This window comes from Myotis daubentonii, chromosome 20, assembly GCF_963259705.1.
Source record: "Myotis daubentonii chromosome 20, mMyoDau2.1, whole genome shotgun sequence".
Lineage (NCBI taxonomy): Eukaryota > Metazoa > Chordata > Mammalia > Chiroptera > Vespertilionidae > Myotis > Myotis daubentonii.
The window spans coordinates 2,277,466-2,291,630 of NC_081859.1; the positions used below are offsets into that span (position 1 = coordinate 2,277,466).

Consider the following 14,165-nt stretch of genomic DNA (forward strand, 5'->3'; position numbering starts at 1 on the left):
CATGGACTGGAACAAAAGGGTCACTTATAATTCCACCTCATTTCCCCATGTCACTTGCTTTCCAGACATTTGGTAAGAACTAGAGAGAAGGTTCCCAGGCTCTGCTTGCCCTCAGGGACCCGCTACCCTATCTGCCTAGATTTTGACTTTTCCCCAAGAGTCTGCCTCTCTGAGAGGAAAGACTGGACTAGATCATTTTTCAACTGTGTGCCCAGAGCCTGAACAGCTGTGTCCACAAAACGATGCCATTTGATGACATTCATAATTGCTAAGAATGAAGATAGGTGCTCTTAGGATAATGTCTAGTCATTGAAAATCTGGAGCTGAATGGATCTCATGATGAGCAAAAAGTAAAGGAAATAGCCCATTCATTGTATATGTTGAATCATAAAAACACTCTCTTCCCTTAATCTTTTTTTCCTCATGCAAAAAAAAAATAATAATACAGAATAAAAGAATTCCCAAGTAGTAGTATCTTAGTTGCAGTACTAATTCCTAGTGTAATCCCTGTGCATATAAATAATCTGAACCGTAAGTTTCTTCCACAATTTATAAAAATTGAGGCCACAGAGGCAAAGTGTGCATTACGTAAATGTCAACACACACATTATGTTTTCCAGTGAATTCCTGTTTTAGAACGTGTCACTGACCTCCTGAAAACGCTCTTTGAACAAATCGTCATTGATCAGGAAAACAGTTGTAATTTCCAGTGAAAAAGAAGAATAATTATTTATCCAAGACAGTGGTTCTCAACCTTGGCTGCACATTAGAATCACCTGGGAATCTTTTTAAAATCCTGATTTCTGGGCCTCATCCTCCGGAAATTCTGTTTCTCTGTTACTCATGTTGTGGCCCCACCCCATCACAAAGAAACAGAATTTCCGGAGGATGAGGCCCAGATATCAGGATTTTTAAAAGATTCCCAGATGATTCTAATGTGCAGCCAAGGTTGAGAACCACTGATCCAGGAGACCATTCTACACACATGCTGATCTGTTTAACATCATTTTACAAGCAATTAAATCCACCATCAGAAGAAGGGTTAGTTTAACGCTCACATGAACCCATCAGATACTTCTCAAGAGTGTTCTTACTCACATATAATTATATTTGTATATTATTGACTTACATGTGCATCTTATACTCTGAAATAGATGTGAAGTTGACTTAGCCATCACTTAGAGAAAAATTTTCCATTAATTTTAAGTAAAAATGCTACCATATGACAAAGTATTTTCTGTTGATAAACATGACATTTTAATATCACATTTTAAAATGTTGGATTCAAGTGAATGGTTATGTAAAAAAAAAAAGAATTACTTTTCCTATGAAAGGAATTCTCATGGCTTACAATGTGAGGCAGCACTTTCAGCTCAATGTTCTCTTTTGATTTTAGTGCCTAATTACGTTTGGACCATTTCAGAAATGATAAAACAAAGGCTCGTTTTGTGTCTTACTTGATTTCCCAGAAACTGCTGACTAGAAACTGAATTATGTGCGACTAGTATATGGCAGTAAGTAGTGAGGTATTCTTGTGGGAACATGTTAAATGAGTATAAGACAGCTGAAATCAGACCCAGTATTAATTGGGTATCACTTCATATTTTACATGTGCAAGGACAAATGCATTGAGTGTTCATCTACTAATGTCTTGATGGTAAAGAGAAAATCCATTGCAAAATTAAACCTTTTCTGAAGAGAACCGGTATGGGTACAGGATGTATTTTGCTTTTACCAACTCTAAATATAAACGTATCTATAAGTACATAATGGGAACTAATGGTGTGTAACGCTGATGTCTCATTGGCTTTGCATTTTGAATCAGACAAGTTCAAACAAATCCAAGCAGAAGTAACTCGCAGAGAGGCAAGGCCTCCGAGCTGAGAAAATGCTTTAGGTCGGAGTTTCAGAGCTGCATGCATTTATTATTCCCTTTGCTCAGAGCTGTGACGTCACTTGGGTGATGTATGCAGGCAGTGTCTTAAGGTGACTTGTCAGCCTGGCGGTCTAGTGTAAATACAGGCAGTGCTTGGGGCAGACACAGGTACTCAGGGTATGTTCTAACTTAAAACACACACACACACACACACACACACACACACATTATTGATTTATGATTTGTTCCTGTTACTTCCCTCGCCTCACTCCCTTATGTGTCTTACTCTAAAGGCTGCACTAGACTCATGTTCGTCAGAGCTGAGCTTTTGATGCGAAATTCTACTGTATCTACTTTGCAGCAAGTAGAAGGTACTCTGTTGACAACTTGAGTTTGTAGTTTTCCTATTAAGTACCTTTTTTTTTTTTTAAGTAACCTAATGATTAAGAAGACAATGTGCAAATAAAGAGGAAAATTGGCCTGTGCTTTTTGTTATTTATTTATTTATTTATTTGGAAAGTTAAGCCATTAAAAGAGCAGAAAAAGGGAGTGTGGCCCTGAGATGTATTGGCCTTGGTGGGCTGTCCTATGACGGGGACTAAAGCCTGGATAAACTCAGCAGGGGTCTCTGAAATCACCGCAGGACTCAGAAAGTCAGCGTCAGGTACTCCCAATATCAAAGTCCAAAAAGTTTACATGAAGAACCATTTACATGTACGTGAAGGTTATTAGCACGCGTGGGGGTCTATCGGTGTGCACACACACACTCCGTGGGTGAAGGCAGACACATACCCATATACACTCATTTTATGCTCATGCAAGCTTGTCCTCTCCTATAACATATCATCACATGACATAGCTTCTTAAAGGTCAGTCCTCGCCCATTGAGTTTCGTGTTTGTGTGTTTTTTTCTCCCAGGAACATACCATATATTTTAACTATTTTGTGTAACCCCATACATCTTCCAGGATGGTGGGACATACATGTGTCCATATATGTTGAAACCTAGGGATGGCTCATCAACCTTGAAGGACTCTAATCAGGAACCCATTACCAGGCTGTCGCCAGTTCCACGCATCAATGTCTGGGTCAGAATCCTCACAAGTTAACATAAGGGAAATTAGAATTTTTTTTCAAGACATGCAGTTGGCAGGAGGGAGTTGTTTGGCTATTTCTGCTCTTGAATAATTAGATTATGAGACCATGGCGAGCACAGCGGCCTACCCATCAGGAATGCAGTGCCTTGGGCTTAGAGAGCCAAGGAGTCTGTCAGCTGACTCCACAAGGTCGCTCACTGAACCTGCCCTTGGTACATTTTCCACATTTTTCTTGTAGAAACTAACCTTCTGTGCAATGTGTTTGCTGTTAATGCGCAGAAAGACAGAGAACAGGGGCCGTTTCAACCTTACAGGACAGGGATTCATACGCGTTTTCTGTGGCAGAATTTGGTCTAAGAGTTGCTGTCATTGGGGGTGGGTCAGACTGAGAGCCTTAATTTCCTCTTTACGTTACAGGTCACAGATGGGCCAAACAGCACCTGACCATTGTGACGACACCAACTGTCGTAGGCCACTTTCGATGACTTTAATTTTATATCCTCCTGCTGCTTCTGTGACATTTCCTGTTAGATTCCTTATACTAAATATGTGTAAAAGATAATTCCTGCTATTTCTCCCTTAAACTGTCCAGGTCTGTGAAATATCAACCACTGTCCTTTCTTGTGGGCAAACTCCACGTAGTCTCATTCTTAATACCTGTTCTGTCACCCAAAACACAGTCAACACATTCCATGCATTTCATCTGCTAACCGTCTTGCAAATCTGCCCACGCCTATCCCTCTGTCACCACCTCGCTAAACTATCACAACTTCTTTACAGCAACTGCCGTCTAACTGCTCTACCATGTTCTCGCCGGCTCCATGCCAAGACATTCATGTCATGGCAACCCAAGTGACCTTTATGAAATATAAATACCATGTGTTACCACTTGCTTAACGTTCAAGATTTCCATATGTCTTGGGATGTATATCAAACCCTTCAATCTGCTCTAAATTTCCTGCATGACCAGGATTCTCCCCATCTTTTCACGCTCATCTCAGACTGTTGAGTTTTCCTCTGCCCAGGAATCCTCTAGTTTTCCCCTGACTTCCTCTATCACACTCACCTCCCTTGCTCCCTACAGTGCTCCATCTTCTTTCTCTGACTTATTCTTCTTATGTTAATGTGAACAACACTTTTTCATTGAAGCCTGACCCACCCGAATCCATTATCATAGGAAATCATAACACTAGGGGCCTCTCCTTTGTACACACACACACACACACACACACACACACACACACACATATATTTACACTAGAGGCCCGATGCACGAAGATCCATGCAAGAATGGGCCTTCCTTCCCCTGGCTACCAGCACTGCCTTCACTCCAGCCCGGAGCCACCTTTCCACCTTCCTATGCTGCCCAGAGGCACTAAATGGCTGGGGCGGTGTGCAATGCCTGCGTCATCGCCATGGCAATGACCAAGCATCCCACCCTGCCCCCGGCCGCTGAGTGCCTGTGTATGCAAATTAACCTGCCATCTTTGTTGGGTTAATTTGCATACTCACGCCTGATTGGCTGGTGGGTGTTGTGGAGTTATGGTCAATTTGCATCTTTCACTTTTATTAGTGTAGATTAGTCATCATTTTCTACCTCTAACTCTGGATTTTAAATCCCATCAAGGAAGCAGCCTTGCCAGTTTTTTTTTTTTTTTAATACTATGGCTCCCCAGTACCTAGTACTATGCCTGACATAGATGAACAAATAAATGCAAAACTTTTTAAAATGCCCATGAGCTACAACAGAGCAGAGATAAAATGACAAGTCCTTTATTGAAGCTTCAGGAGAGAAAAATCCTAACAGTTTTCCAAGAAGCAAAAAGTACTAAATAAAAAAAAAATTTAAATGAATAGGAATATTAGGTGATTAAGTTCCTCCTTGTCTTTATTTACTGTCTTATTCATGTTGATATTGGGATTTCCTCAAGTGAGAGTTTGAAGAAGAACATGGTTGGGATTTTACTTGATTCTTAACTTTACCAAGTTGCTACCTTTGGTCATAATAATTTTGTCTCCTCATGTTTACCTGGTTTAATATATTTTAATCATTTCTTTTATCTCACTGCCTTGTTCTTTGTCTTCCCCCCTCTAATCCTCAATTCACAGTGGAAAATACATTTTACATTGAGACACAGCACACATTTCTTGGTAAATGATGATGACAGCATATAACCTGAGGAACACACACAGAACAAAACACGACACGTTTGCAAGTTTCATTCTTCCCACCATGCATAATAGCAACAACGAACATTCTCTTCCATCGACATGCATTATGATAGCAGTGCCCATAGGCTGATGAGTCTGATGCATTTACTAAGACTGTTCAGCAGATGTTTTTATTTTATTCACATTAATTAGTGGTGAAAGGAGATGGAATGTAATAAACTAATGTAATGTCATTTTGCTAAAAGAAATGTACTCTATAGGACTGGCAAGGGACAATGTGGAGTCCCTTTAATTGAAGTATTTGATATGAGAAAGACCACATATCACTCTGCTAATGCTGGCGTAGTCATATTTAATGTCTATCTCATTCCCTGGTGATCTTTTCTTTTTTTCATTAGGTGAGTGAAAAAAGGGGATTTAAAATTCTACAAATTAAGATGTTAGCTCATGTAAATGGAAGAATGTTTTGTTAAAACGAGACTGAAAAAAATAAATTTCACTTTAAATTGGTGCTTTATTTCAAAGGACAATTAGAAATGAAATGCTTGTTATGATCTAGATCATGGTTCGATGTATTGAGTGCAAAGGGGGCCATAATCCTTTTTAAAATTAATGTGGTTATGATGTGTGCCTGTTAGCACAGTTGTTTTTTTAACTAAAATTATCTTTAGTGAGCTTTAACCGTGTCCCAGTTAACAAAAACAGAATGAAACTTTATTTTTTAAACGAGATACCACTGGAGCCTTTCTTCCCAGATGGCCCGCTCAGTGCGGGGATGCACATTTTAAATAATTGCAGTGCTTAGGAGGAACTGTGCCCTGTTCTCTCCGGGGCTCTGTGAGCTGCTTCCAGGCTCAGCCAGCGCTCAGGATGGCTGCTGTGGGCCTGTATTTAGAAACTGTATTTTGCTACATGTGCTCAAAATTCAGATTCATAGAAACTCAGTATAAGGCCAAAGCATGATGAGTCAGGCATCATGAATCTTATGGACCTATGGCTGGAACAGTCGATCATTCCAGAATCCTTACTTATGGGCTCTTAAGCAATGTTAAATTGAGATTAAAGGTAGAAATGGAACCCTTTCAAAATGCGGCATTTTAAAATTATGTCTTTTCATCTCCATTAAAAAAATGAAGACTTCAGGGCCAGACAGTTTCACTATTACATTTCTTCAGGGGACAGTTAATCTAGGACAGTATAGCTACGGCGCGGACAAGGTCCAATGTTATCCACCTCGTTTAATGATTAAGCTAAACTGTGATTCTAACACACTCAGGCAGAGCGCCCAGTATGAGCTAATGTCTTCATCACTGTCTGTAAAACCCTAATCTTCTGAGAACTTTGGCAGATATGTTCGGTTAAATCTATAAAAATTCCACTCTCCGAGTTGTGATGAATATTAACTCATTAAAAACATCCGAGAAGTCTTTGCTAAAGAAAATATGCTTAACCCAGAGTTGCCAAATGGATTCGACTGCAGAACTTTGTGTCTGGTTAGCATCTTTGGCCATATTGGCTTTTCACCGAACATGTATTGAGACAGAGAACTACAGACCGGGATGCCTTTAAAAGGATGGATATAAAAATCCTACAGTAATAAACTGCCAACTAAAATCTAAAGTGCATTTTCATTAAAAAAACAAAACAAATAAACAGCAAGCCAGCAAAAGAGTACTTACTAAACAGTAATTACCACAAAGGTAGATAGGAGTGGGTCGATATTACTTTCTCATTTATATATTTATTTGTCTTTGTAATAAGTGCATCTTACTATTTTTCTTTGGAATTGAAAATATTGGGAGTGTAACAAAATTACCACCAAGTAGGGTTTATCCACAGAGTGTAAGACTGGCTTATTATGGGTATATGTATATTAATAAAATACATTATTGCAATGGATTGCACCTGCATCCCTTAGGAATGACATACCCCCCAAATGAAATAATTCTCACTCCTTTCCACCAGCAAAAGTGTCCTAATATTCGTGACCTCATGTCATTATTATTTGTTGCCTTTATCTCCGGCATCTGTAGGTCGTATTGGAAGATCAACAAATATTGGATGAAAACAAAATAGAACCTTATACAGTACCTCTCATGAGCTGTATTTGCTCCTTATGGCTCTATTGGTACAGTCAACCTCTTATCCGTTCTGATTGTATGAGACGGTTTAACATTCCCAGGGACCTTGCTCTCTGTTTCTAAGTATCCGTTGGTGATGGTCAAGGTCAGAGTGCACCCTGAAGAACGTCCTGGGCTCCCTGGCATGTTGTCCTCTGGGCTGCATAGTCGAAATGCATGTCCCCGCTGCTGTAGGAAAACTTGCCGGAGTACCCGGCTGTCCTGTCCCTAAAGGTTGTTCTTTTATTTCTGTGACAGTGATCTTTAAGACAAATATTGTCACATGGGTATTGTTACGTTAAGGCAGAAATGGCTTTGTGAATTAGTTTTGGAAGTGCACTGCAAGTTCAATATTGTGAGTATCAACCACAATTATGCACCAAAAAACAAAGCAAAACACATAAGTCTGTGCATGGCAGGAATTCCCCAAAATGCACAGAATATCCAAGAAAGTAGATGTATTTAATTGTGATAGAACAAAAAATTAAATACCTATTTAAACTGAAGTATGAGTGTATGCGAAAAAATAATACACAAAGAGAAAATTTTATTGGGATCCCTCCCCTAATGTTAGTATTTTAACATTTAAATTCAACTATTACTCTGGAGTGATATACTTAGTAGTTGCGTAGGTTCGTGAGCGACATAAACCGAAAATATATGCATGTGTGATACACATATATGCAGTCTTTTATGTAATTAGCATGGACATTGTTTCATTCTAGCAATCTCAGCGATAAGAAGCTCTCTGAAAAAACAAGTCATTGATCTGCTATTGACAGTTGGGCCTGGAAATAGAACTTTGCCGAGAATTAGCTGTCAGTTCCCGTAAGTGACGGGCGTGAACCCGAAAGGTCACTCTGGTCGGCATGCGGGTCTGTGTAAACAGCTGAAGCTCTGAGTTGACATTGCACGTGGCCTGAGCCCCCAGTGCCGGCCTGTATTCCCACTCCCACCCCGTGGAGACGCAGGTTTGAGCAGACTGGCCGGGATTACAGCGACGCATTAACCCGTGGCTGGTTTTCTGCCGTTAAAAGCCGTTAGTAAACCCACAGACAAGAGGAATCCACCTGCAGTGTCCTCTTTGCTGCTCTTTCTCCCAAGTCCCCGGGTCTGCAGTCAAGTTGAAAACAAAGGCTTTGTAATATTTTTTTAATGTAATATTTTTGTGTTGATATTCGATGCTTAGATTTGCCTCATTGTTTTGTCTATCTATCTATCTATCTATCTATCATCTATCTATCTATCTATCTATCTATCTATCTATCTATCATCTTTGCAGGGGCTGGAATATAAAGAACAAAATTGCCACCGAATTCAAGGAGTGTTATTATGTGCCAGCATTTTGCTGCATTAGCGCATGATAACCAAATGGAGAAGTTAATATTATCTTTAATTTTCAGTTGAGAAGCAGGAAGTTTAAAAAGCTTAAGTAATTGACCCAAGTTAGCATCAACCAGGTTATAAGTTAAATGCTTGGTTATTCATTTATGATATTAGTAGTAGTAGTATTATAAAAGGGAGGTCAAAATCATTCACTTCAGGTACAGACTGGAGTGCACATACAGTACAATGCTTGGCCCTAATAAACCATCAGGAAATGTATGTGTATGAATAAATATGACTTTTACGATATTACATTACTCATTATGACATATTTAAGTAATTTTTTAACACCTATTTGGTTTTAAATCAAACATTTTTTCTTATTTGAAATTTGCATGTATATTTACAATAGAGGAATTATAGGAAAATTATATTTACTTGCCACGTTTCATTTTAAAGTCAACCACTACCAGTGAATCTGAGTAACTTCTATGCCTATTAACTAAACAAAGTGTTACATAGAGCATGGTGTGATACTGGTTTATTTTTTTCTATCTTAAATTGCAGATTATATTAATTTCAAATGTTTGGGCACAGGATATAGGATAATCAACAAAAATATTGTTATAATTAGATATACACTAAAACCAAGTATTTTAAGTAAGCTTTAAAAAATACGTTACTGCCTAGTCAAAAAACAATATTAAATCCCATTAAAATTTAAGATTTAAAGGTAAGAGAGTGTTTACTAATATCCACCAGTTATGATTATTTAAATTCGACATGACTAAGTTCTTCTGCCACTTTCAATTCAGGATATAATTTAAATAGTTGAACTTGGTGTTTGGCTAAAAAAAAAAAAAGTGTTTCTGTTTAAGACAAGACAAAATAGGATATTTTGATTATGAATGTGCTCCTGTATGTGAGCCTTTCTGGGATTTCGTTTATCAGAAAATCTGTGCACATCATTAAAATCACTTCTGGGTACAAATACAAAATAGTAATTAGCTGCAATTCATCAATTATGGTCAGGAAGAAGAGGCGGTTTTCATTTAATAATGACTCCAAGGACATCTGGGGATGGAAAAGATAGCGATCTATATTAAAAATGGATAATCATCATGGAATAGCTTCAGACTTTATATGTCATGTGGTAGCATCCTCAGTTCTAGGAAAAATAGCTTATACACAAGTGAATAATGTTTGCATTATTCACTTGATTTGCATGATGCAAATCAAGGGTATTTCATTGCTACAACTGTCTTGGACTCAAGAATAAGGTGATGGCATAGCAATAAACTATGAATCTACCTATCCTGAAGATATACTTTTTTTTTTTAAGGCTACTGATCAGTATTGCTGAGTTGTCCTACAAAGACCTTTTTTGGGGGTGTTTTTTAAAAATATATTTGTATTGATTTCAGAGAGGAAGGGAGAGAGAGAGAGAGATAGAAACATCAGTGATGAGAGAGAATCAATGACGGGCTGCCTCCTGCACACCCCACACTGGGGATCGAGCCTGCAACCCGGGCCTGTGCCCTGACCGGGAATCTAACTATGACCTCCTGGTTCATAGACTGATGCTCAACCACTGAGCCACACTGGCTGGGCCTGAAGATACACTTTTTACTTCAAAATAACAGCATATCTGGTTAAGGTAGAAAAAAAACCTTAAAAGTGATGTTTTCGTCAGGAAAAATGTGCAATATAAGATCCCCGCCATGAAGGGGCTCCGTGAAATGGGCTTTGGCTTTCCAATGAACGATGGTGAGAAGCAATGTGCCGGATGCGGACGTTTTCATCGTCGTGTGCGTCTGTGTCTCCAGCATCTGCGGGATCCAGCATCTGGAGCGGATCGGGAAGAAGCTCAACCTCTTCGACTCCCTTTACTTCTGCATTGTGACCTTCTCGACCGTGGGCTTTGGGGATGTCACTCCCGAAACCTGGTCCTCCAAGCTCTTTGTCGTGGCGATGATCTGTGTGGCCCTTGTGGTCCTCCCCATACAGGTAAATGCCACCATGAAGGATTTTGTCAAAGTGTGTGACGTCTTGTAAAACCAAGTCTTTATTAATCTAATACATTGATGCGTGCTCTTATTCTCTGTAGCAAATTAACTAAATCCGGCTCAGAACGGCCTTTTGACAGGAAGTTAGAAACGGAGGGTTCCCCCCCTTCATGCACAACTCAGAGCTCACACCTCATTTCAGTTCTTCAAGATGGCCCTTTTATGTACAGGGCACTTATCTGCATTGATGACAGTTAATGATGACACAGTTTTTAATCATAGAATGAGAGATCAAGAAAGCAAACTTGTGAAGGGTTGGTTTCTCTTGTTTCTCAAAGTCATCTAAAAGCCAAACATCATAAGGAATAAAAATTGATTACATATGCAGAGTGCCCCCCCCCCCCCGCAAATGTATACACACTTTGAATAATTATTCATTCCAATGGGTTAGATCTGAAAAGAAAAAAAAAACACATCAATTCAGCTATCAGCTGTTAAAGTGTGTATACATTTCGGGGGGACTCCCTAGATTTGCACTCTCTACTTCCCCTACATGCCAGCTACTATCCAACTGTGTTGTATGGTCTCCTGTGTTGTATGGTTAGGGTATCCCATTGCATGATATTCGGGGTGAACTTGACAGAGAATGTGGAGGAAATGCCAATGAGACTTTTCCCTTAGACTCAGCTCATGGCAGACATGTGCTGAGTCATGCTCTATTGGACATAAACCAGAGGCACTCACCGCCTAACGCCCTGTCGCGATTAGCCTCCTCGGCAGCAATCGTGTGAGAAGTGTGTTGTTGAAGGGAACCCATAATTGGGATCTGGATGGGTCCCGTTGAAGAAACGGAGGACACCTAACCGACAATGGGCGGGCTGCACGAGTTTCCCTTTCACGCCCCGTGTTTTTCCTTCGTATGTGGACAACGCGCTCCAGTTTGAGCAGCTGGCCTACTTGTGGATGGAGAGGCAGAAGTCGGGTGGGAACTACAGTCGCCACAGAGCTCAAACGGAAAAGCATGTTGTCCTGTGTGTCAGTTCACTGAAGATCGACTTACTTATGGACTTTTTAAACGAGTTCTACGCCCACCCGAGACTGCAGGTACGTTTCAGTTCTATTGTGCATGCTGCTGGGTCCTACCCACTAACAGATTGTCAACGTCAATCGACGGATGGTGCATCCTGCCTTCCGGGGGACTTGTGTTAGGCACTCAGATTTAGAAAGTGTCAAGGAAGGACTACAAATATAACCAGGAACACAGGAAAAGGTGTGGAAGGAATACACGATATTTTAGTTTGCTTCTGCATCTACACTAACAGACAGATGGGATCATGTTAGTGCTACAAGGAAAGGTTTTCTTTGAACTAGCCTGATTGATATTTTTCTTCCTTGGATAATGCATAAGTGATATTTTTATGGAACAGTGAAACTGAACACAAATCTAATAAAACAATGAACAAATCATTTCAATGCCATCTGCTCACTTGAACCTGTCAGTTTCATCAAGTGTTGCTGATGGAAACATGGAGAACTAAAAGTTCTGATTTTTCTTTTGTTTCCTGGAGTGTAACTAGGCCCTACTCATAGTAGCAATACGTGACCAAAAATCAGACAATAACTCATTGAATTAAGAACATGAAATCAGAAAAACCTCTTCATTTGTCTCTGCAGATAAAACGCTCAGATACTTCTTACTCTTGGCACAGGACTGGGCCAATGTCAAAGGTGGTAATCTCTGCTGCTTAAAGATTTAGTTCCATCTAAACAGCAAAGAACTACCTGAATGTCTTTGATCTCAAACACGTTAATTACTCTGTCAGTATTATCAGTATTTTCCCTTCAGTAAATTTGTGTCAAAAGGTTGGACCGTTCTGAGATCCAAACAGTACTGAGTATATCTAATTACCTCTCCCTGCAATAAAGATTTTTTCATAAATAATTGTACTTTTGAAATACAATTTTTATATATAAAAATCTTATTTATAGGTGATACCTAATTTATACAATACCTTTTGTTTTTATATAAATTAATTTGAACATTTGGGAGAAACTCCCTATTTGTTGGGTTTTTTTATTTTCATATTAAATAATTTCAGGTTTGCTCATTATAACCTATAAAGAAAATCTATTTGGGGGGGAAATTCGGATCCCTGGTAATTTATTGATATTATCCTTATATCAATATGGAGAATTCTTAAAACTCTAAAAAATTTTACTAGATATATTTTAGAGTGATAAAATGATGACTGTTTCCCAGAGAAATGTAATCCCTATAGATCAGTTGTTTGAAGCCATTTCATCATGAATAGTACCTTTATATTTTCTCCAAAGGACTACTACTATTTTGAAATATTTTGATCTCAAACATGTTAATTACTTAATCAGTATTATCAGTATTTTTACAAATCTTTATCCATTCAACTATCAGAAATTTGTCAATATCATCAGTTCACAACAGTACCAAACGATAGAAATCACCATCACAGCTTTTATCCTGAAAGTAAATATTTGAAGTCTGAATGGACACTAATTACTCTTGCCTGACATGCTATGTATTATTTTAGAATCAGTCTAAAACGGAAAACTTCAGAGGCTGGAAATGTGTGCTGCGTATAAGTATCTTTTCTTCCTGGTGCTAGTAAGACTGAAAAAGATCAGGAGGAATGCGTTGATTTATGAGATTTATACATTGGAGCTGTTTAGTCTTGTGTGATTTGGCACATGCCCCGGTGTTAAGATGCAAGCTTTCATTTATGAGCTAGAGCGCATTCCCAGTTGATCATCTTCCGGGATATTCTGTGCTCTTAGATATTCCGTGTGCCTGTGCGGTATAACCATGGGCATGTTTGCTTCTACCCCATCGCCCTCACTGTTCTGAACAGGATTATTATGTGGTGATTCTGTGCCCCACGGAAATGGACGTGCAAGTCCGGAGGGTGCTGCAGATCCCCATGTGGTCGCAGAGAGTCATCTACCTTCAAGGTTCCGCCCTGAAAGACCAGGATCTGCTGAGAGCAAAGTAGGTGCCCTTCCTCCCTATCACTTTCCACCTGTGGGGCTCGATATTTCTCTGCTCCAGTTTCTAGCCATGTTCAGTGTTGCAAGATAAGTTTCAGTATCTTTGAAGACAGAGTTTTGCCTTAGTCCCGCCGCTGGTCCAATGCAAAGCTAAAAAATACAAAATTAATGCGTTTGCTCCTGTTTCTCGGGGCGAAGATGGTCAGCAGACTGTCCACACAGCACCATGAGTGTGCGTGGCTGATGGCCTCGGTGTCAGGGAGGGGCTGGTGTCCAGACTCACCCTTAGACTAATCTCCAAATCCCTGACACGGTGTTTATTCTGTGAGGAAAAATCTTGGGCTAAATATTAGGTGACATGTCAGTTCAAGTCAACGTTTAAGTTTTAAAGCGTTTGCATTACGAACTGGGCGGAGGAGGGCAGTGAAGGAGCCAGAGGAGATTCCTAGCAGAGGTGGCTCTGTTGATGTTTTCTGTTGCTTTTAAAGTTTTAAATATATCCTCCTGCTCATCCTGGAGTTGTAAGGATGTATTTAACACAGGGGTC

The 14,165-nt window shown here is 39.5% G+C and overlaps 1 protein-coding gene across 2 annotated transcripts in view; it reads left to right on the plus strand.

Moving 5' to 3' along the window:
• Nucleotides 1-14,165, plus strand: part of KCNT2 (potassium sodium-activated channel subfamily T member 2) — a 125,820-nt gene that overhangs the window by 62,352 nt on the left and 49,303 nt on the right. For both annotated transcript variants that reach the window (XM_059677311.1, XM_059677312.1), the window contains exons 9-11: nucleotides 10,418-10,598; nucleotides 11,537-11,701; nucleotides 13,483-13,619. In XM_059677311.1, the coding sequence (XP_059533294.1) occupies nucleotides 10,418-10,598; nucleotides 11,537-11,701; nucleotides 13,483-13,619 (483 nt within the window). The remainder of the gene's footprint in view (nucleotides 1-10,417; nucleotides 10,599-11,536; nucleotides 11,702-13,482; nucleotides 13,620-14,165) is intronic.